We start from the raw sequence: 22,381 nt of genomic DNA, 5'->3' as shown, positions 1-22,381 counted from the left end.
GCATCCACAGTGTCCTGCAGCTCCCCCACCCCAGTATCACGTCCTACTGCATAGCGCCACTACAGCAATCCTTGTCAAACAATTCAATAAAGTTTGATCGGTAAAAAAAAAAAAAAAATGAAAAGAAAAGAAAAAAAGAAGTGACATCCGGTTTCCCGGTGACGCATTTCCGCTTCCTGTCCCTCTCCAGTCCCATCCTCTGGCTGACGTGTCGCGGCTGATGACGTTCCGCTAATTGATAGGCTAGGACTCATTCTATATAAGCGCTGGACGAAGCGGCCGACGCTTTCCCCGGCAGTCAGCGGATCGGGACACGGAGTGAGTGTGAGGGGGCACGGGGTGGGCTGCGGGTTTATATACGTTGCTGGCAATAGCAGGGGGGCACTGGAGCTGTAGGGGGGGCTCGGAGGTGTGTTGTTGCTGCCTACGTGGAGTAACCGCTGGGGTAGGCTGTGGGACAGAGGACTGCTACGTGTCTGCATCATCCCAGCGCCCTGCCTGTACACGGTCAGCTCTGCCACATCTGCCCCGGATTACTGCTACCAGCTGGACCCCCTTCCCTGCTGCTTCTCCTCCCCAGTGACTCCATTGCCCCCATCAGTCTTCCCTGCACCAGTCTGCACAACCTTGTTTAGAGAATCAACAATTTGTGTTTTTAAATAGAAAACTGGAAATCAGGAATTTCAAAAAAAAGAGTCCATGACATCGGTGCGCGACCATGTGCCAATACGCCGTGACCTTATATTTACACAGCGGTAAAGGGTTATTCTGTGAGTCATCGGATTATCAGCTCACACATCATTACTGAGCCCAACTGGTTCCTTTCTTGAATCCATGATTACTTGGGTTGGGAACCCCTTTGTTGGCGCGAATGGACCTCGCGGGATCTGCCAAATGGCACTGCCCTGAAGATCCCCCCCCCCCCCCTTATTGAGCCCCCTAGTTTCTGATCTCAGCTTGGACAGGGGTATTGGCTTCCCGTCCTGGTAACTTATGCCAGCGTTGTGTTGTGCCTTTAGCGGCTGTGGTCTACCTGGTAACCTACCCTGCTAACCAGTCCATATGGAACAGCGTAGTGGTAGTGGAACTGGGGTTTATGGGGCGGGCAGGCCTGTTTGTTAATGTAACTTGAATTGTCCAGCTGTTTGCATGTCCTGGCAAGCTAACTTGTCAGCTATCTGGCGAGGAGGGGGTTAAATCCTCCCGCAAGTAGCAGAGGTTTAACCTGGGCCTGAAATGGTGACGTTGGCATAGAATGAGGCCTGGAGTGGGAGGGGTATAGGCGAGGGAGGGAGGGGTGGGGGTGAAATCCTCCTAATCCATCTCCCAGTCAGCAGTCTGTGTTGCAATCTCCGGGAGTGAAAAACTCACTGGGTGCACAAGTAACTTTAGCTGGTGGCGCACGGTGGTTGTGGAGCTTCGGTCCTGCTCGTGGGTTTTATGGTGCTCGTTCCTTAATTATTCTGGCTGGTGGAAGTCCTCTCTGCTGAGCCACCACTTGCAGTTCTAGACGGTGTAGGTTTACCGTCTGGCTGTGAGACTACAACTCCTAGCGTAGACTGCAGACCACTGCACGTGGCTGATTTTATAAACATCGGGACATGTAATAGGGTACACTAGTCCTGAGATTTCCAGGACCTCCGGGGAGCAGCATTCCCAATAGGCTGGCTGGGTCACTGATATCATACCAGCTGCTAATACACCCTGACGTAGGTTCCATATGGGATGGCGGACATGTGTATGAAGTGCAACGCTATCTGTCTATCCCAGTGCTTGGCTGGTGAGGCTTGTACATGTCTTCCCACCTTCTATTGGGCAGTCTGTCTGTGAGGACGTGCTTTTGGCTTTAGGTCTTCCATATTCACAATTGTCCGTTCTGATGGCTGCATTATAGGATGTCTTCTAGATTTTTACAGTCATTCATAGGTAAAACAAGAGGTTCTCTAGATCTTTCCGTTCAAGGCTCGGGCGATATGGTGACTGGACCGGATCATGGTTGTGATGTGACTCAAATGACAACCTATGAGGTTGTAGGACGATCCCAATTTACCATTAGGCCTCGTGTATACGACTGTACTTTCCATCCATGTCCATTCCGTAATTTGTTTTCTTGCGGGTTGCACGCGGACCCATTCATTTTGTTGTGTGCTGTCCGCGTCCATGCATCTGTTCTGCCAATCATAAAACGTGTCCTGGTCCGTATTGTGGAGGAGAACAATCGTTTCTAGTGAGAAAAATGAGTGCACTCTGAAGGCGTCCATATTTAGTGGTTTGCTGACCGCAGTATGGACAAGATTGTGTGCATGAAGCTTAATTCTGCTGCTGTGTAACCCCAGCTTCATAGATAAAGTTGGTTCCGTTTTGCTACGAGGAAAAAAAGTTGTTGCTGAACACCAGCCCTTTTAACAAGTGCCTTAGACAAGGCATGCTCAACCTGCGGCCCTCTAGCTGTTGTAAAACTACAACTCCCACAATGCCCTGCTGTAGTTTTGCAACAGCTGGAGGGCCGCAGGTTAAGCATGCCTGCTTTAGAGGATGTTCACATGCTGTGGATGTCTGCAGAAAGATCCTGACTGCACGTTATCTGCAGTCCACAGGAACATGTTAAGACATCGGCTATGTTTATAGCCATAGACTTAGTCTGCATTCATTCACACGAGCTTAATATGGTGTAGGTAGTGTCCGTCTGTTACTCCTGTGTGTTGTGGCCCAGCTGTGGGCATAACTGTTCCGGACTCTCAGCACCTTTATGACTCCAAGAGCTGCAATCTGGATGCCAAATGTCTCCATATTATCATGGTCTGAATACAGCCTGATAGATTACCATCTTCCCACATCACCTGTTCTGTCTTGGAGGCCTCGGTCCTGTGGTGCTGTGCATGTGCCTTTTGGTTTCAGTCCATAGTCCTGCAGTACAACAAATACTACAGACCATAGTGTCCCATTTGTGCTTTTAACAGCGCCCTAAGGCCTTGTGCGCACACAGCCATATCTGCATTTCAGTCCGCAAATGGATACCTTCCACGTGGACGCCATGTTTTTCTCAATAAAAGTGACTGTTCTCCTCGCCAGACCAGAATAGGACCTGTTCTAGAAGTTGTGGAACAGCCAGACAGGTCTGCCAAAAATATGGATGCGTACATGACCCCATAGAAAGGAGTCGGTGTGCTGTCTGCAAAAAAAGCACACGGATGAAAACTACGCTCATGTGCGTGAGGCCTAAAGGTTATGTTCACACAATAGATTCTTCTGCTGAAACTGAATTCCACATCCCATCCATGTGAATGAGATTTCTGCCACCCCTGTCTCTTTGTATAGGAAAGTTTCAGTGCAGATTTCCAGTTTTTTTTCTTCTGTTGAATGTCATTTATTCTGTTCAGAAAACACAAGCGTAGAATAAGGGCTCATGCGCGCGTCCGTAAAATGTGAATCCGCATAAAAAGGGGCGGCCTCTGTGTGACGTCTGTGTTAAATCTGTATTTTTCGCGGATCTATTGTAACAAGGCCTGTCCTTCTCTGCTAGACGGACGAGAATAAGATAGTTTTTATTTGCAGCCCATTGAAATGAATGGTTCCGCATACGGGCCACAAAAAATGTTTGTGTGCATGAGCCCTAACAATGCACCCTGTGGCACATCGGCAGCAGAAATCCGAGGGTTGGCCTCCGTTTTCTGCCTCTGAAAAATACACGTCAGGAAATATTCCATCTCTTGAGCGTCCTCTATTACAGGGCCGTTTGGTTTGTACAGTTTTTTTTTCCTGCTTCCCATGTTCAGGCTCCATAAACTGTCCTTTGGAGCTTCTGTCCTTTGTAAGCACATTCCTTAATTCCAAGCATTCTAAGATCTGAAGGAATCTGGTAAAGACGGGCTTCGTGGCGTAATGCTCTCGCGGTTATTAGTTTGTCAGGGTAACGGTTATTTCCCTGTGTATAGTACGCACTCCTCTGCCCGTGGTGGCTTGTTTATGCTGTTTTATGTCATGGCAGATAACTATATTTCTTTAGGTAACATTGCTTGCCTTTACTTAAATGATCCCCGGTTTCTTTTAAAGGTTTAGTTTGGCTTTTGCGTGGCACGATTTTTTAACCATATGGCAGTAGTAAGGACCTTCACGTCAACACTTCTAACTTTCTAACCTGTTTAGTTTAATGGACGCACAAAGGATCTGAGTGGTAGTTCTAGATAGAAACTTGTTAAAGCAGTCTAGAGAACACTCTCTGCATGCTGAGCTGGCAGGGAGCTCTGGCCCTTTAAGCTGTCCCCTCCCCCATACCGGTAATACAGGCTGTGCTGAGGTGGCAGTACAGGGGGGCCTGTCCCTCCAGCCTTGCATTGCTCCATGCTCGGAGGCTGCATGCACCTCCTTCCCAGCACATACACACCTGCCTGCTCTGTGCGGTGATCCCCATTGATTCCCCACCGCCCCCCCTGTGCATAGCACCGCAGCCCCTCTCACTTCCTCCCCACATGTCGGACATCAGTCCGCCTACAAATCGGTGCAGCTTTTACAGCAGGCTTGTTACATAAGGGTTAGAAAACAGGAAAGTGAACTTTTGTGGTGGTGGGCAGGCATATAGATTATAAGGAATCTACTGCGCTATACTGTTGGGTTGAGTATATTTTGCGCAGAGCGGGTTTTCAGACCTGGGGAGAAGTTTGTCTCTTTTACAAGTTTTATGTAAACTAGTTTAGTGCTCTCATTAAGAGAAATAAAATAAAAGTATTGCAGGTTTGATACTTTGAAAATAGAAGTAATGATGTTACATAGCGAGCTTTGTAAAAAATCGCCAGTCCCCTCATCGGGCGTACTACAAGAATATATGAAGAAAAGGCAATATATGTACAATAAGAACAGAGACATGGGGGAATGAATGGACATTTGGAAAATAACAGAACATCATATTCATATAAAAGATGTTAGATTTCTTCATATATTCTTGTAGTACGCCTGATGAAGGGACTGGTGATGTCTCGATGGCTCGCTATGTAAAAGGTATTAAACCTGCAATACTCTTATTGTTTCTCTTAATGAGAGCACTGAACTAGTTTTCTATTGGCTAACACGGTACCAGACTTTCCTTTTTCTTAAAAACACTTTAAGTCGTGTGTTATTACAGCTCTTCCTTAAAGCTTGCGCTAAATTGTTCTTAATTCTAATCTTTATTTGCAAAGTAATTACGGAACATCTGCCGGTGAATACTTGAATGTGCGCAGAGGGAGCGAGAAAGCAACGGAATTTCTAAAAGCTGTACTCTGTCAGACTATTGTACTAACCTTTGAACTGTGATTGCCTTCTGAGATAGACTTTGAGGGTTCTGCTGGGGTTAATTTATAGAGGAAATATAGGGTTCTGTGGGGTTGATCGATAGAGAAAAGGTTGGGTTCTGTGCGGTTGATCGGTGGAGAAAAGGTTGGGTTCTGTGCGGTTGATCTATTCTGCAGGGTTAAGCCTCATTCACGCATCCATGTCCATGCTCAAATCAGTGAGAAGGTGGTCAGTGATGCGTCCGTGATCTGTGTTGGCTCCTTGTGTCAATTGTTTCACGGACACTGAACAGCTGAAAAATAATTTTCAAAGAAACTCTTCCTAAAGGCTCGTTCACACGACAGTATGAAGTCTGTGCCTGTGCTGTAGACCACAAATAGTGGTCCGCAATGCACGGGCACCGGCTGTGGCCCAGCCGCATGGGGATCGTGGACCTATTCACGTGACTGGGTCCGCGATCCCTCCGTTCCTCAAAAAGATAGAAAGATCTTTCTGTGGTGCGGAGGCACAGAATGGAACACCAGCAAGCACTCCGTGGTGCTTCCGTAGTGTTCCGTTCCGCATCTCCGGATTTGTGGACCCATTGATGTAAATGGGTCCACATCCGTGATGTGAAATGCACACGGAACGGTGCCCGTGTATTGCGGATCCGCAAATGCAGTCCCCAATACAGCAATGAGCAGCACATATTTGTGTGATAGAGCCCTAATGGTCTAAGAAACACAGATGGCATCCATGGCTTTAACGGACCCATATACTATAATGGGCGTCATAGATCCATGAACACGGACAAAATAGAGCATGCATCTGTGGTGAAACAGACCGCGCTAAAACACTGATGTCCAAATACACGCATTAAAATGAATGGGGACGTGTGCTGTCTGTGGAGAACACGTACAGCAAACTGACATGGAACACTGACATGTGAATAATCAGCAACCTCCTGCACTCGGCTGTGGTAAAACTGACTCCTAGCATGCACATTTGCTTGGCTTTTGTCACATCTCCTATAGAAGTTAATGGAGCATGTTGGGAGTTGTAGTTTCACCACAGCTGGAGGTTGCTGACTCCTGATCTATAGCAAAGATTAGGGTTTTAGTGGGTTTATCTGTTCTGCAAGGTCTATAGAGCAAAGGTTGAAGTTCTGCATGCTTAAGGCTACTTTCTGCACTTTGTTTAGTCCCCATTCATTGTCAACGGGGACAAAACTGAACTGAAGGGAGTGCACCAGAATGCATTCCGCTCAGTTTCATTGCGTTCCCATGACGCACACCCAAGCGCTTCAAGCAGCATTTTTGCAATGTGTCCTGGGGTGCAAAGCAAGACAGATCCATCATGACTCACAATGTAAGGCCTCATGCACACGACCGTTGTTTCATTCTGTGTCCGTTCCGTTTTTCGTGATTTTCTGCGGACCCATTGACTTTCAATGGGTCAGTTGAAAACTCGGCTAATACACCGTTTGTCATCCGTGTCCGTGGTTCCAGTCCGTCCAAAAAATATAACCTGTCCTATTTATTTTTTTTCACGGAAAACTGTTCGCGGACCCATTTCAAGTCAATGAAAAAAATGTGGAGGCACACAAGATTGTCATCCGCTTCAGTTTTTTTCCTATGATTTGCATGGCAAACTTGACTTAGACTTTTTTTTTTACTTTCCTTCATGTCTGGTGATCCTCCAAATATAAAGGAAGACACACGGTAACAAAAACTGAAACAGATCATGGAACAACTACAGATCTGTCCTGGCACACAATGTAGGTCAATGGGGATGGATTCGTTTTTTGACACAATCTGGCACAATAGAAAACAGATCTGTCCTCCATTGACTTTCAATGGTGTTCAAGATGGATCCGTCTTGGCTATGTTACAGATAATACAAACGGATCCGTTCTGAACGAATGCAGACGGTTGTATTATTGTAACAGATCCGTCTGTGCAGATCCATGATGGATTCGCACCAAACACGAGTGTGAAAGTAGCCTAAGCCAACCAATAGTTGGTATAGAGTCGGAGAATTGTCTATCCCTACACCAGATTTATCTTCCAGCCTGATCCCCTGTGATAAATCTTGTGCAGGTCTAGACTGCCAGTCTAAGCGTACTGTCTTCAGGATTAGTAAATTTGGGCCTTCGAAGGAAGTCAATAAGATCAATTTGGCAGCTTTTTATTTCTGTAAACACCATGGGGAGAGTGAGCAATACCTTGCACCGATCTATCCCACAGTGCAGCGTGACACAGATTTAGGGCTCATGCACGCGACCGTATGGCTTTTTCAGTGTTTTGTGGTCCGTTTTTTTTTTTTTTACGGAGCTGTTCCGTTTTTTGTTTCCGTTGTGTCGGTTTCCTTTCTGTTTTTCTGTATACAGTAATTACATAGAAAAAAATTGGGCTGGGCATAACGTTTTCAATAGATGGTTCCGCAAAAACGGAACGGATACAGAAGACATACGGATGCATTTCCGTATGTGTTCCTTTTTTTTTTTTTTTTTGCGGACCCATTGACCTGAATGGAGCCAAGCACAGTGATTTGCAGACAAGAATAGGACATGTTCTATCTTTTCACGGGAAAGAAATACTGAAACAGAATGCACATGGAGACATCAGTTTATTTTTTATTTTTTGCTGAACCATTGAAATGAATGGTTCAGTATATGTACCGCATACTGAACTAAAAAAAAACAGCCAGTATACTGAACGCAAAATACTGTCGTGTGCATGAGCCCTTACAGGTTGTATGTCCTATTGATGATTCTGCTGCCGTCTTAAAATGCCTGGCTTGTCTGTGATATATATTTGGTGAGAGTGGCACTGAGGCTTCCTAAATATAACGCTAACGCCATGGTTCTCAGTCTATGGCTGCGTAATTGAAATCTGCTTTAACATATACATCATGCTTTATCTTTGGGGGTAATGTATTTGCAATGTTTCTTGCATTTTTCTCCATCCTCTAGTAATTCAATACCATTCATGTCTAGTGCTGTTCTAATACTACAGTATCGGTTATGTGCCCTGCTAGACGGAATTGGAAACTCTAGGGAGAAGGAATGGCATCCAGTACACTTAAACTGTCCCTCACTTTTCACACAACTTTACATACGGTAATCAATAATACAAGTGACCACGAGAAACTGTGTAATATATCTTATCAAGGAGAAATGTCTAGTTCTCAAGTTTATCAGCTATTTAGCTCCCCCCTCCATTTGCTAACTTTTCACTTTGAAAAATGCCTTCATCCCATCCAAGATGAACAAGCTCCACAATTATACAGGTCAATACCTCTCTATAATGTCCTCTCTGATCCTGTAATTGTTTCTGAATAAGAGCAGGTTAGAAAGCAGATTCTCCTTTACTTTCTATGTACAATGGATGGCAGCTGGTCTTCACACGCCAGGCCTGAGAGAACGGAAACCTAGACATTCAGCATACAGAGAAACTGCTAAAAATGCCAGATACATGGTGCCATAACGGCCAGAAAGGGTTATTCCTTGTGTGTACACACTCTATTGATTGATGCAAAGTTTGTTGAAACGTTAGTGACTCTTGAAAGGGGATGTGAAGGATTTTGTTTAAATCCCCTACCCAGCGTTGCCTGTGAATAAACACTATACTGTAGTTGCCTAGAACGGACCGGGTGAAGTATCTCCCTTTAAGCAGTTTTCTTGTCCCTGTCCTGTAAACTTCCATATGGATTGGGGTCATGTGTGCCACTGCAGCCAATGACTGGCTTTTCTCCATGGCATAACACAGCTGAGGCCAGTCACTGGCTGCAGTGGTGCACATAGACCTGTGATGAGGTCAAAATTGACCTAGGCCTCCTGCGGCAAGATATGCACAACCCGTGGGACAGTTCAACACACCGAAGAGTGTGTATCCTGTATAGATGATGCCATGGCCAATGTTCCCAGGTCCTTGTCTGAGCTCAACACTAAGGCAGAACTCTGGAGACAAAAAGTGAATGATTTGGTAAACAGGCTTCGTAGAAACATAAGAATGATTGGTTTACCCGAAAAAGCAGAGGGCCGTACACCGGACTAGTTCATAGAGAACTGGATAAAAGAGCTTTTCCCGGATGCCGAATTCTCTGTGGTCTTCAGTGGAAAGGGCTCATAGAGTACCAGCAAGGCTGTCACCACCTGGAGCCCCACCTTGACCCATGCTCGCAAGATTTCTCAATTGCATAGATAGATAAGATTTTGGCTCTAGCCAAAAGACACCAGGAAATCAAATATGACAACACCAAAGTCTCCATTTTCCCAGATTTTTCCATGGAATTGTGGAAAAATCGTGCCACCTTCATGGACGTTAAGTGGCGGCTGACAGAAGCCAACGTACCCTACTCCATGGGCTACCCAACGAAACTAAGAATAATAGACTGGAATCGAGCAGTCTTCTTTACCTCTCCTGGATAGGTCAATGAGGGGCTAGCCTTATGGAGATCACCAAGACAATGAAGTCCCTGCAACCATCTGCAGAAGGCCACCAGATGATGCCAGCAGACTGGCTAGGCTAAGTTGATATGCATCAAACATTCTGTATAGCTTCTGGTCTAGGCCTATATAGGTTTCATTTAAGGAGTTGGGGCCACATTCACTATAATTTTATGCTTGGATAGAAAATTATAGCAGTTGTTGTAGCTGGCATGCCTCTGTCAAACTCGCCAAAGGCAGAGGTATCCTGGTTTTACTGGCCCAGAGTCTGGAATGTGGGCAGCTACACCAGACACAACACCTAAATTACAAGTATTACGTTTTTAAGACTACGTTTTCTTCGTCTAGTTGCTACTGTTGGCATGTTTTATGGTTAACCAAACAAACCTGCTCAGAATTACTATAGCCATTGAAGTATGCTCAACTCCTGAGATTACCTACAGGCCCGAAATTCCATGGCTGAGTTGAAAATTCTTTCATGGAATGTCAGGGGATTAGGCACTCCACAAAAAGGTCAATGGTGCATACTTTTATAAGAAATGCCAGCCCGCATATACTGTGTCTTCAAGAGACACACCTCGCACCTAATACATCTCTGGGGCTAAAGAAACCGTGGGTGCAGTGGTCTGCACACTCCTATCACCCCTCCTCAAGGGGGGTGTCCCTATTAGTACATAAACAGCTAAGATGGGAGGCAAAAGAGCTAGCTATTGATACGGAAGGCAGATATGTCTTTATACATGCTCTTATTGACAATGTACATTGTTTTACTAGGTGTTTATAATCCTCCCCCTGGATCCATGCAGATGTTACATTTAGCGGTCACCTTTGCAGCTACATATCCACATGCCAAAATAAAATGCGTGGGAGACTTAAATATGATGTTAGATTTCTCGCTGGATCACCTTAATGATGTGGCAAGTCAACCCAATACAGGGAATCCCTCACATCTTTGCAGATTCTTAAGGCCTCTTTCACACGAGCGTGTCCGGATGCGTCCCGGTGCATTGCGGCAAACCCGCGCGAGTAGGTACGCAATTGGAGTCAGTTTTGACTGCGACTGCGTTCCGTTCAGTTTTTATCGTGTGGGAGTTTTGCACGCGCGTGATAAAACTGAATGTGGTACCCAGACCTGAACTTCTTCACAGAAGTTCAAGGTTGTGTAGATTGTATTTTCCCTTTTATAACATGGTTATAAGGGAAAATAATAGCAGTCTGAATACAGAATGCATAGTACAATAGGGCTGGAGGGGTTAAAAAAAATCTTAAAAAATTTAACTCCCCTTAATCCACTTGTTCGCGCAGCCGGCATCACTTCTGTCTTCATCCGTGAGGAATAGGACCTTTGACATCACTACGTTCATCACATGGTCCATCACATGATCCATCACCTTGAACGTAGTGACATCATCAAAGGTCTTATTCCTCACAGATGAAGACAGAAGAGATGCCGGCTGCTCGGACAAGTGGATTAAGGGGAGTTAAATTATATTTTTATTTTTTACCCCTCCAGCCCTATTGTACTATGCATTCTGTATTCAGAATGCTATTTTCTCTTATAACCATGTTATAAGGGAAAATAATAAAGATCGGGTGCCCATCCCGATCGTCTCCTAGCAAACGTGCATGAAAATTGCACTGCATCCGCACATGCTTGCGGTTGCTTGCGATTTTCACGCAGCCCCATTCACTTCTATGGGGCCTGTGTTGCGTGAAAAATGCCACTCATGTGCACAGCCCCATAGTAATGAATGGGTCCGGATTCAGTGCGGGTACAATGCGTTCAACTCGTGCATTGCACCCACGCGGAAAACTCGCCCGTGTGAAAGGGGCCTAACAGTTTAGATGGCTTGATCTCTGGAGGTCTAGAGTATACTCATGTCACAGCAGCAGTCACAACTCCCTAACCAGGATAGACTATATACTAGGTGATGATTCAGCAATGTTAAACTTGAGGTCCATAATATACTTGGCACACTAATTTGCAGTGTCCCCTCAGATGGGATATCATATCAAATATATATATATACACACACACAGGAGTTCCTTAAAACACACAAAAGTGAATCCAATATTGGACTGGTATGGGACACTCCAAAAGCATTTCTGCGTGGGGCACTGCATTCTAATATTTCCTACATTAAGGCCTCTTTCACACTTGCGTTGTCCGGATCCGGCGTGTACTCCACTTGCCGGAATTACACGCCGGATCCGGAAAAACGCAAGTGAACTGAAAGCGTCTTCAAAATGCGTTCAGTGTTACTATGGCATCCAGGACACTATTAAAGTCCTGGTTGCCATAGTAGTAGTGGGGAGCGGTATACTTACAGTCCGTGCGGCTCCCGGGGTGCTCCAGAATGATGTCAGGGCGCCCCACGCGCATGGATGACATGCCATGTGATCACGTCATCCATGCGCGTGGGGCGCCCTGACGTCACTCTGGAGCGCCCCGGGAGCCGCACGGACGGTAAGTATACTGCTCCCCCGCTCCCCACTACACTTTACCATGGCTGCCAGGACTTTAGTGTCCCAGCAGCCATGGTAACCATTCAGAAAAAGCTAAACGTCGGATCCGGCAATGCGCCGAAACGATGTTTAGCTTAAGTCCGGATCAATGCCTTTCAATGGGCATTCATGCCGGATCCGGCCTTGCGGCAAGTGTTCAGGATTTTTGGCCGGAGCAAAAAGCGCAGCATGCTGCAGTATTTTCTCTGGCCAAAAAACGTTCTGGTCCTGAACTGAAGACATCCTGATGCATCCTGAACGGATTTCACTCCATTCAGAAAGCATTGGGATAATCCTGATCAGGATTCTTCCGGCATAGAGCCCCGACGACGGAACTCTGTGCCGGAAGAAAAGAACGCAAGTGTGAAAGAGCCCTAAGAGATACTAGAAGATCAGAGCTGGAGTCCCAGTGAACAACAATATATTGATCACCCATCTGACACTAACAGAAATTAATGGCTGCAGGCGGGATGACAATGTCTAACAATACTTAAAGCTGATAGGAAACTGTTCTTCATGAAACTGTCTTTGAGTTGGGAAATCAATCCGCTAAGCTACTGGTCCAGTTGATCAGACATGACTCTCCATCTACAGTGATTTTAGCAATTAGAGACCACTTGGGACCCGAGAAACCGTTCCTCATACCTTCACACACTTCTATAGTGACTTGTACAGATCCAATATAATGGTTTCTGAAACCGAGAGCCACATATCTAGAAGAGATTTCCTTCCCCAAACTCACTACATCTCAAAGTACTCAATTAGATCAACCTATATGCTTGCAGGAGGTACTGCAGGCTACAGCATATCTGAACAATGGGAAATCCCCAGGCACAGACGGGCTCCCCAAAGAGGTTTATGCTAGGTATTTGGAGGTGCTAGCTCCCCAACTGCTGACCACTTTCAACTCTGCTTTGGAGACGGGGCACCTACCGGAATCACTTGGGGAAGCCACAGTAGTACTTCTACTCAAACCGGACAACGATCCTCTGGACTGCGGATCCTATTAGACCCATAGCACTACAAAACGTGGATTATAAAATCCTAACCAGAATTTTGGCCACTTGCCTTAACCGTGTAATCCTCTCATTGGTTCACGAGGACCAGACAGGCTTCATGAGGGAAATCCACTACAGAAAACATAAGGGTACAGGTGGTGACACAGCTAGGACATTCTATGAACGCAGACTGGGCACTAGCCTCACTGGACGCAACCAAAGCATTCGATTCCATAGAATGGCGATATGATTGGCTCTCTTAGAAGTTATGTATTTGGACTGCAGTTCCTCAGATGGGTCAACGTCCTGTACAACAATCCGACCTAGTAAGCTATTGGTCAACAGAGAACTGTCAGACAGCTTCCCCCTTCATAGAGGCACGAGACAGGGCTGCCCCTTATTTGCCCTGGCAACTGAAACCTTGTCTATTAAGGTGAGGAGCAGTAGTAATATAACCGCAACCATGGGGGAGAGGGAGGTTCGTATAGGATTATACGCTGACATGATTCTGTTATCACCTGACTCGTCTCTCAATGCGGTGAACCTGATAGACAAATTTGGGAATTACTCAGTCCTGAGAATTAATTGGGAGAAATCGCTATACATGCCGCTGGGCAGGGCAGAATAGAGTGGACCCTCAAGTTTCTCAGCTGAAAGTGGTAGACTCCTTCAAATACCTAGGTGTCCGTATCACCAAGCGACACTCCCAGGCACTGTCACTTAGTATACTTCCAGTAATTGAGCATATCCGGAATAAATTTTAAAACTGGAAACTGTTACCTAGTGAAAATGATTATACTCCCAAAAGTGCTGTATGCTGCTCAGCACTCTGAGATGCATATACCCAAATCAATTTTCAAAGAACTAGATGCCATAACTAGGATATTTATATGGGGTAGATCCCAAGCTAAACTCAGTCTAGATACGTTAAGGAGTCCAAAAGTAGAGGTATGGCTCATTCATACCTGGTTCACAACAGAGGATCTTCCCATATCAGAATATTTCCTAAAAACCTATGGGCTCATGCACATGACCGTATGCCCTATGAGACATACTGTCCCTGAGCGGGCCATATGTCCCAGAGCGGCATACATCGTGTGCATGGGAGCGCACAGCATCATAGGTTACTATGATACTGTGCGCATCAGGCCACCCATGGGACTATTGTCCTGCACTCATGATATTAACCTATGATGCTGTGCACTCCTGTGCGCATGATGTATGCCACTCTGGGACATATGGCCCGCTCAGGGACTGCATGTCTTGGAGGGCATATGGTCGTGTGCATGAGCCCTAAATGTAATGCCCTAAGAGCAATATTAGAGGGGTCAGCTAAATTCCAAAAGCCAGTGCTGCCACTACAGATTAGCTCAGAGGGTTTGGAAAGAGGCTAAATCGCTAGCCAAATTTACGGACGTAGTCTCGGACATACCTTTGTGGGATAACCAAGCCATACCAACTATGCAGGGAGTAATGGGAGCAGACAAATGGAAATCGACGGGAGCTAGGACCCTGCCTGGGTTATGGCTACGATCAAGGAATAATGATATTTGAGGCCTTGACTATAAAATATGAAATACCACATATCCACTTCTTCTCATGCCTACAACTCAGGGCTGCAGTACAGAGCAAGTTCCTACACAACAGTACCAGAGTATCCAAATATCCACTCATGGGAGTCGTCAAACCCCAGGGCCCCAAAGGATTAGTATCGGCAGTGTATTCGCATTTAGTTAAAGTAATTGTAAAATAGAAGTAATTGACAAATAGAAAAGAAAGATGCCCACACTTACAAATGAAAATCTAACGGATTTATTAGAATCGCATTTCCAAGCATCACCTGCCATGAATAATAAAAAAATTAAATTTTATCATTCATCAATCATATCTAACACCAACTAGGATGTACAGAATGGGTACAGCATGTCCGAGGTGTGGGGAACAGGAGATAGCCACATTCTGGAGGGAGGTAACGGACCTTCTCTCCTCACTACTGCCAGTTTGGGTGCCTTATACTCCCGAGGCCTGCCTGTTAGGAATATTGTCGCATGGTGATCCCAATTATCACACATTATACCTAAGGAAATCCCTGTTCGGGGCACATAGGTATATAGTGCTGAGATGGTACAGCGACCCTGACGATGTGGAAATTACAAATAAATCGGATCTTACCCTACATAGTACTAATATATAAACATCACAACAAACCATAAAAATTTGACCAAGTGTGGAGCAGCACAGATTATGTATTCGACCTCGAGGGTACGACAACATAAGTGTATGATGTTGTATTCCTATTTTTTGTTAATAAAGACAGTAAAAATTAAAATATTAAATATTTTGTCACTGGTACCACAGGGTGGATGGGGGGAAATTTAAAATCTAAATACTGTAAACACTAAAGCTAGTTTCAAATCTACATTTTCAATTTCCATTCTGCTCTGTTGCAAGAGATCAATTAAAATGGTGGCAGTGCTGTATCAGGCACCTAATTAACCCCATTGTGTAGAATGGGGCCACTGCGTTCTGTCATCGTGTCCAGAATGTTGCTGGTACATGCTGTCTGGTATTTGAGGGGGGATAATGGTTAGAATGGTGGGGGTCCTACCACTGGGATCTCCACCGATCACAATGACTTCATGTGAAATGTAAGCGGTTAGTGGCCTGTGGGACTATCTCACATGTCTGTCACTCAGGGGAAAACTAGATTTCTTTAGATGGAGAATATCCTTTAGGTATCCTCCACCCAGCATAATTACTGCCCTGCAGCACAGATTAGCCTTTGGTACATATATATGCACAGATTGACTAATGTCAGGTTATTTTAAGGCAAACAGCCTATGTACAGTGCCCCCAGTGTAACACCACTTGTATAGCTCCAGTGGAGGCCTACAACATATTCCACTATATAACCATACGGTGACATACTTCACTGGTTGGCTCCGCTCAGTTGATGAGATCAGGTACCCAGGTGAAGGGGAAGTAGCACAGAAGAGTTAGGGTGCAGAAGGCTGCTAGGGCGCATCCTTGGGGCATTTTAAATTCCAATTGGTATATTTAAAGTGCAACTGTCATTCATTTAGTTTTTGTAATGTGTAGAGGAAGGGATACTGACCATTTTTGTAATGTACAATTTTATCAATTAAAAGTATATTTCTATTAGAAAAATAGCTCTTTAAGCGGTCCCTTTTGAGTCTTAGCAACGCTCCTGTCTTCTGTATACATAACTGTGGAGACTTGCTAACACTGACTGTTATGTAAACAGAAGACAGAGGAGCGTTGCTAAGACTCAAAAGGGACCGCTTCAACAGCTATTTTTCTAATAGAAATGTACAATTTTATCAATCGAAGTATATTACAAAAATGTATTACTTCCTCTACACATTACAAAAAAGAATGGGTTATACTTGTGGTGTGTGTGTGTGTGTGTGTGTTTTTTTTTTTTTTGCGGTGACCCACTATAGGAAGCTCAGTCTGCTTTGGTTTGTTATACAGTTTATAGAACTTATGCGGACAAATACTAGATTGATGGATGTCAGGACACGTAAGCTTCCATCTGGTGAATGGGGGCCTACAGATATATTCAGCATATGCACTTGAAGAGTTTTAATTTTTGAGGCTGTTAAGGGTCCACTCACACGTCCGTAGAATGGGTCTGCAATATCCGAAACGGGTGCTGACCCATTCATTCTCAATGGGGCAGGAATGGATGCGGACAGCACACAGTGTGCTGTCCGCATCTGCATTTCCGGAGCGCAGCCCCGATATTCTGGTCCGCAGCTCCAGAAAAAAAAATAGAACATGTCCCATTCCTGTCCGCTATTGCGGACAAGAATAGGCAGTTCTATGGGGGTGCTGGCCGGGTGTATTGCGGATCCGCAATACAGCACGGATGTGTGAATGGACCCTTAGGCAGCCTCGATCTTTATATTTTTGCTGTGGCTTTGGTGGGTGTAAGCTACAGGTTGTCTATTGAAAGTGTCACTTATTTTTGGTTAAATTCTTGGTATGCTATAAAGACAAAAAGTTGATCAGTGGGGGGGGGGTCTGAGTGCTGAAACCCCCACCGGTCACTAAAACTAGGAGGGAGAAGCTGCAGCACGGAGAGAGCACAATATGGGATCACTTCTCTCCTCTTCTCGTTGTGGGGATCTGAGGGGGGGGGGGGAAGTTTGACGTATCAAAAGTTTTACTAAAACTCAGTGACCCTTTATTAGTCCACTTCTGTTAAGGTTTTGTCTTGGAAGTTGGTGTTCAAGCCAGATCTCACATTGATTGTCCTCCATGACTTGTAAATGGCAAATGTCCGTAACCTCCCCGTTGTGTAACTGAGGCTGCATGCTGTTCAGGGCTCAAGGAAATGTACGTGATAACCTGTGAAGAGACTAGTTCTAGTAATGTAACGGCCAACATAGATTTTCCCAAAGGAACGGCTTAAAGAACAGCTCAAGGATTTGTATTGACTAGAACTGGTACTTAGGATTGTCCCTTTACCAGTCTTCCCCCATCAGACGGCTAGTTGCTGTAATCCTGAAGAAGACTGACGGTTGCTCTGCAGTGATGCTGCAAGGATTTGTCTTGTCGCATGCAGCTCTTGATAGCAGAAGGTTACCTTGGTTATCAGGGATGCTGAAAGAACGGTGGTGGTAGTAGTTGTGACTGTGAAGCGTGTTACATGAGGGAGCAGTGAGTGCTGAACCCCCTGGTCTTCCCATGGGACCTCCACTCTACACATGAGACTGAAGACACATCTGTATCTAAAAAAAAACCAAAAAACGCCCTGCTTGTTTTCTAGAATCTGAGCCCTCCGGCAAGATCATGGATCAATTCAAGTCCTATTAACCCTTTCACCTTGTGTCTTCATTTCTGGCAGTAGAAGGGCAGACCCCAGCTGCCTGTCCACATCTGATGCAACTCGGAAGCTCCTGCTTTCAGAGATAGCAGCTGTGGAAATGGTGCTCTGGCTAGCAGCGAGCACATTGTGTGCATTGTATAGGATATTAACTAAGTCACAAGGCGTCTTATGATCTTTGAAAAGCCATAGGCAGTGTGTGTCTGAAGTGTTGTATGCTAGGAGAGGCAATATCCCTTATAATGCACACTGCGGCTGCTGCAGACCCTCTTGGGGAAATTGCCTACCTTTTGGTCTGAAAAAGCCTGATCGGTTTCATAAAGCAAGTTTGGAGCAGCTGATATGTTGGTTTCCATAGTCTATCATATGCACAAAGCCGCTTTCAGGTATGATCACATGTAGATTTGTTGGCGGCAAGTACATGGAGCTCTGCAAGCCTCGTTCGATGTATGGGGAAGTTGGAAACATTTCTGCTGTGAATAAACCTTTAGGGTACCTGCACACGTGCGATTCTGCACCTAAAACGGCAAACATTATTGACATGATGCAGATTCGGAAGTCTGCACGGCACATCAATTTCCGCACGAAAAACGTCCACGAAGTGTGCGTGAGATTTGTTTTAATCTCGTTCACTTGGCTGGTGTTGTACTGCACTGTTTTTCCATGCAGGAGGAAAAACGCATGGATTGCACATTGTGTGTAGGTACCCTTACATTATGGTCACTCACAGGGGGCTAAATCTGCAGCGGCGCTCCTTTTTTCCGCGGATTACTGCAGGTTGCACAGAGAAAAATCAGCAAAATAAGCTGTGGATTTAAAATCTGGACCACATGTCAAATTATGTGGACTTCATTGCAGACACTTTTAGCAGTGTAGCAGAGATGATGCAGAGTTTTCCTACAGAGCTGTGTACAGAAAATATGGTTGCAGAGTGGAAGGCATTTTAATGCTCCACTGTATGTGGTGCAGATTTCCTGCACACAGTTCTGCGGTGGTTTTGCTACCTGTGGCAATAGCGGTAAAGAGACGGCATCAGTCTGTACAAGGAAAGAGGTACGGTAATTTACTACATAGCTGGTATTAACATAAGGGTGCACAAGCTTTCCTTTTGAGGATAGGTTTACACAATTAATTTCGACTATCGCATTGCAAAAACTGCTGCAGTTTCTGCCACGTTTTTTAATATACATCTTGAATGCTGCAGTCCTGCTTTCGGTTTAGCTCTATTGAATGTATCTAATCCGTAAACCTGCTCCTGCCGCAGCTTTCTAAGGTGTCTGTGCAGTAACCACACCATGAACAGGCATGTACGTTCTTGGCGCAGTCTGGAAAACCACACGTTAAAAATCTGAACTGCATTGCAGTCTCCCATTGAAAACAATAGGAGACCGTTTCGGAGCAGATTCGGCATGTTATTCAGTATAGAATCTGTGCTGAATCCAATGCAGAAAACCCATGGTGTGAACCTATCCTCAAGATTTTCCCAAGTGTATGAAATGAAGGCTTTATCCTGGGATGGGTATAGCACTGGGTTCGTCCTTGGCCAGCCTGGGACCGTTCAGATCCGACGCCGTCACTGGTTTTCCGGTTAGTGATGGGACAAGGTAGATGCTGAATCATACAGGAAACCTTGCAATGATCACTCCTTTACATTGAGGTCACCGTCGTGTTTTCCTGCTGTAGACCAGGAAATGTTGCTTCAGGAAATGGGACTGTTTGCTGCTTCTTGCAGATTGCCATAGTAATGTTTCCATATGAGTGACGACCGTTCTGGTCTTTCATGTTCCGTGTAGTTGTTGGACCGGTCTGTTTTGTTCATTGCTGAAATGTTAATTATTTTGTCTTGTGCAACATTTGTCCTTTAAGCCATTCTGCTAGTTGGTGCAGGTGTTTCCAGGTCACGGTTTGCATCAGGCCCTCTAGATGTGCCTCAGTGACTTGAGTCCTGTCTTAGAAGCTGTAGCAATTTGGACCAGTTGTAAGAGTCTCATATGTGATCTTTGGAGTGTAGTTTTGGAATCTTGGCATGGTGTATATAAAAAAGTGCATTAAAGTAAAATTCTCTTAAGTTACTTTGCATTTTCTTAGGTTTGATGCTGATGTCTGCAGACCAAGTCTGTACAGTTACTGATTTTTAAATATTTTTTTTCTCTTACAGAAGCTGGCAGGCTGAAAAAAGCGTTCAGCTCACCGGACGGACTTTCTGGCTTTTGACCCTTTAGCTGGTAAGCTTCTAATTGTATTTGTATAATTTTTCTTTTCTTTCTTTTTTCTTCGTTATTCCGTTAATCATGCATTTATAGTGAGGTATCAGGGTCTCTGTGAAATGCTCTTATTTTGTTCTATTAATATTTGTTATTTAACTACAGACTTAGAAGGTCATTTATTTACCTGAAATACACCTAAAGCATATTTCATGCCCAGACGCAACGGTTAGTTGTGCTGCAATCTGCGGCATGGGTGTGTTTCAGGCATAGAAAAAGTTGTCTTGCATTTAGAACGGACGCTGAGTGCGCCAAAGTTATGGAGAGGCCCGCGCATCTTTATAACATCAGCGATCCACCGCCAGAGATGGAGCTTTATTAAGAAATCTAAAACTCCATTCTTAATAAATGGCCTCCTTTAGTGTTACTGAGCTTTTAAAATGATTTTGGTATGTCATAGCAACATATCAGATTTTGATTGATGGGGGTCTGAGTGCTGGGACCACCACCAATCACTAGAACAAAGAGAGAGAAGCGCTGCAGAAGTCATTTTAGCCTGTTCCATTGGCAGAAGCTGCTGTTGGCCATACAGTTTCTTGCAGCAAGAAATGTTGGGGCATTGTAGTGTTGCATGGCAGCCATTTCATGTAATGCGTGGCTTGGCCAAGTGTGCCATAGCGGAAGTTGCTGTGTTTCTGAATGGCTGCTCACTTTCATAACCACACCTTTATATCAAGCTAACTTGTCTTTCACCTGTTGTAAGTATATAGCTTTCGACTAATTTTAATTGCCACAAAAAAAAAGCCTCTGTATCTGGTTTGTCAAGTCGTCGTATTAGGATATAACCTCTCTACTTCCTCAATGCAGGAATTCCCCTCACGTGGTGGTTTCATTTTGATTCACTAGAGTATTCCGGCCAGAAGTATCTTGTCTAATCAATGTATAGATGTTGGGATCATTGGAGGTCCGACTGCTGGGGCCCCTGCCGATCGCCCCATCAGGGGAACCCAGTCCCCTCTTTTCCCAGCTTCAAGACTCTGGCTAGGAGGAGTTTGTATAGAGTCAGTCAAACACTGCCCCATTTGAGATTTGTGGCACAGATTATCTTTTGGCATTTCAGAGCTTTAATCACTTTAGAAAATCCATTGTAAAGTTACAAAATGACTTGATTGTTGCAGTGGTTACACGGATTTGCGTGGGACAATGAGCTCGGTGGCGGTTCTTACCCAGGAAAGCTTCGATGAACATCGCAGTGGGCTGACCCAACAATCGGTCAGAGGTCAGTGCTGTTTCGATCTGTTCCATGTACCTTCCTTCTGCTGTGGGTTCAATACTCAAACATTTAGATTTCTTCTTACAGTGGCAGCGATTGGATCTGAGGAGGAAAGTGATCCCCCCACTTACAAAGATGCATTCCCACCCCTCCCGGAAAAGGCTGTTGGCAGCGAGACACCTTCTGAGCCTGCAGGTGCATGGAGCAAAATTCGGCCTATCAAGTCTTCCGTTATCACTCAGGTTGGTTGCCCCATGTAAAACATGTCCATGGATCAGCTGATCACATCTTTTATGTTGACATTAGTGATTGTTTATCAGCAGTACATGCCTTTGTACAATGATCTATATGACGAGGCTCTTGAGCAAATATCACAAGAATGATCAATATTTGTTATATCAAATGGCACTAGTTACAGGCAATTCCACTACCTTTGTGAAAGCATTCCCGTGTTCACGTAGTGATTTCTTTCTATAGGTGTTCCATGTCCCTCTGGAAGAACGTAGGTACAAGGACATGGCTCAGTTTGGGGAGGGCGAGCAGGCCAAGATTTGCTTAGACATCATGCAGAAGACTGGGGCTCAGCTGGAGCTTTCCCTGGCCAAAGATCAAGGCTTGTCTATCATGGTTTCTGGAAAGCTTGATTCTGTAATGAAAGCAAGAAAAGAGATAGTGACACGGCTGCAGACTCAGGTAAGATGCTGTCATGTCATCCAGGTTAATTTGGAGTCCTCTGAGGCAGTTGGATGTGTAGTCTCGAAGGGGAAAACTACAGCGGGAATAAGTAGTATTTCTGGACCTGATGCAATTTGAAATCCTCTGAAGATCAATTTAACACATCTTTTGGGACAC

The 22,381-nt window shown here is 45.0% G+C and overlaps 1 protein-coding gene across 1 annotated transcript in view; it reads left to right on the top strand.

The window, feature by feature from the left end:
* The first annotated feature begins 225 nt into the window (after positions 1 to 225).
* The window catches only part of LOC122934095 (high density lipoprotein binding protein), a 46,466-nt gene continuing 24,310 nt past the window's right edge, over positions 226 to 22,381 (top strand). The window contains exons 1-5 of the mRNA XM_044289271.1: positions 226 to 318; positions 20,211 to 20,277; positions 21,435 to 21,535; positions 21,617 to 21,771; positions 22,007 to 22,222. Of these exons, the coding sequence (XP_044145206.1) occupies positions 21,460 to 21,535; positions 21,617 to 21,771; positions 22,007 to 22,222 (447 nt within the window). The 5' untranslated portion in view covers positions 226 to 318; positions 20,211 to 20,277; positions 21,435 to 21,459. The remainder of the gene's footprint in view (positions 319 to 20,210; positions 20,278 to 21,434; positions 21,536 to 21,616; positions 21,772 to 22,006; positions 22,223 to 22,381) is intronic.

Source organism: Bufo gargarizans, chromosome 4, assembly GCF_014858855.1.
Source record: "Bufo gargarizans isolate SCDJY-AF-19 chromosome 4, ASM1485885v1, whole genome shotgun sequence".
NCBI classification, from domain to species: domain Eukaryota; kingdom Metazoa; phylum Chordata; class Amphibia; order Anura; family Bufonidae; genus Bufo; species Bufo gargarizans.
Note: the sequence above shows the minus strand (reverse complement) of the source record. Positions and strands in the feature narration are given on the sequence as shown.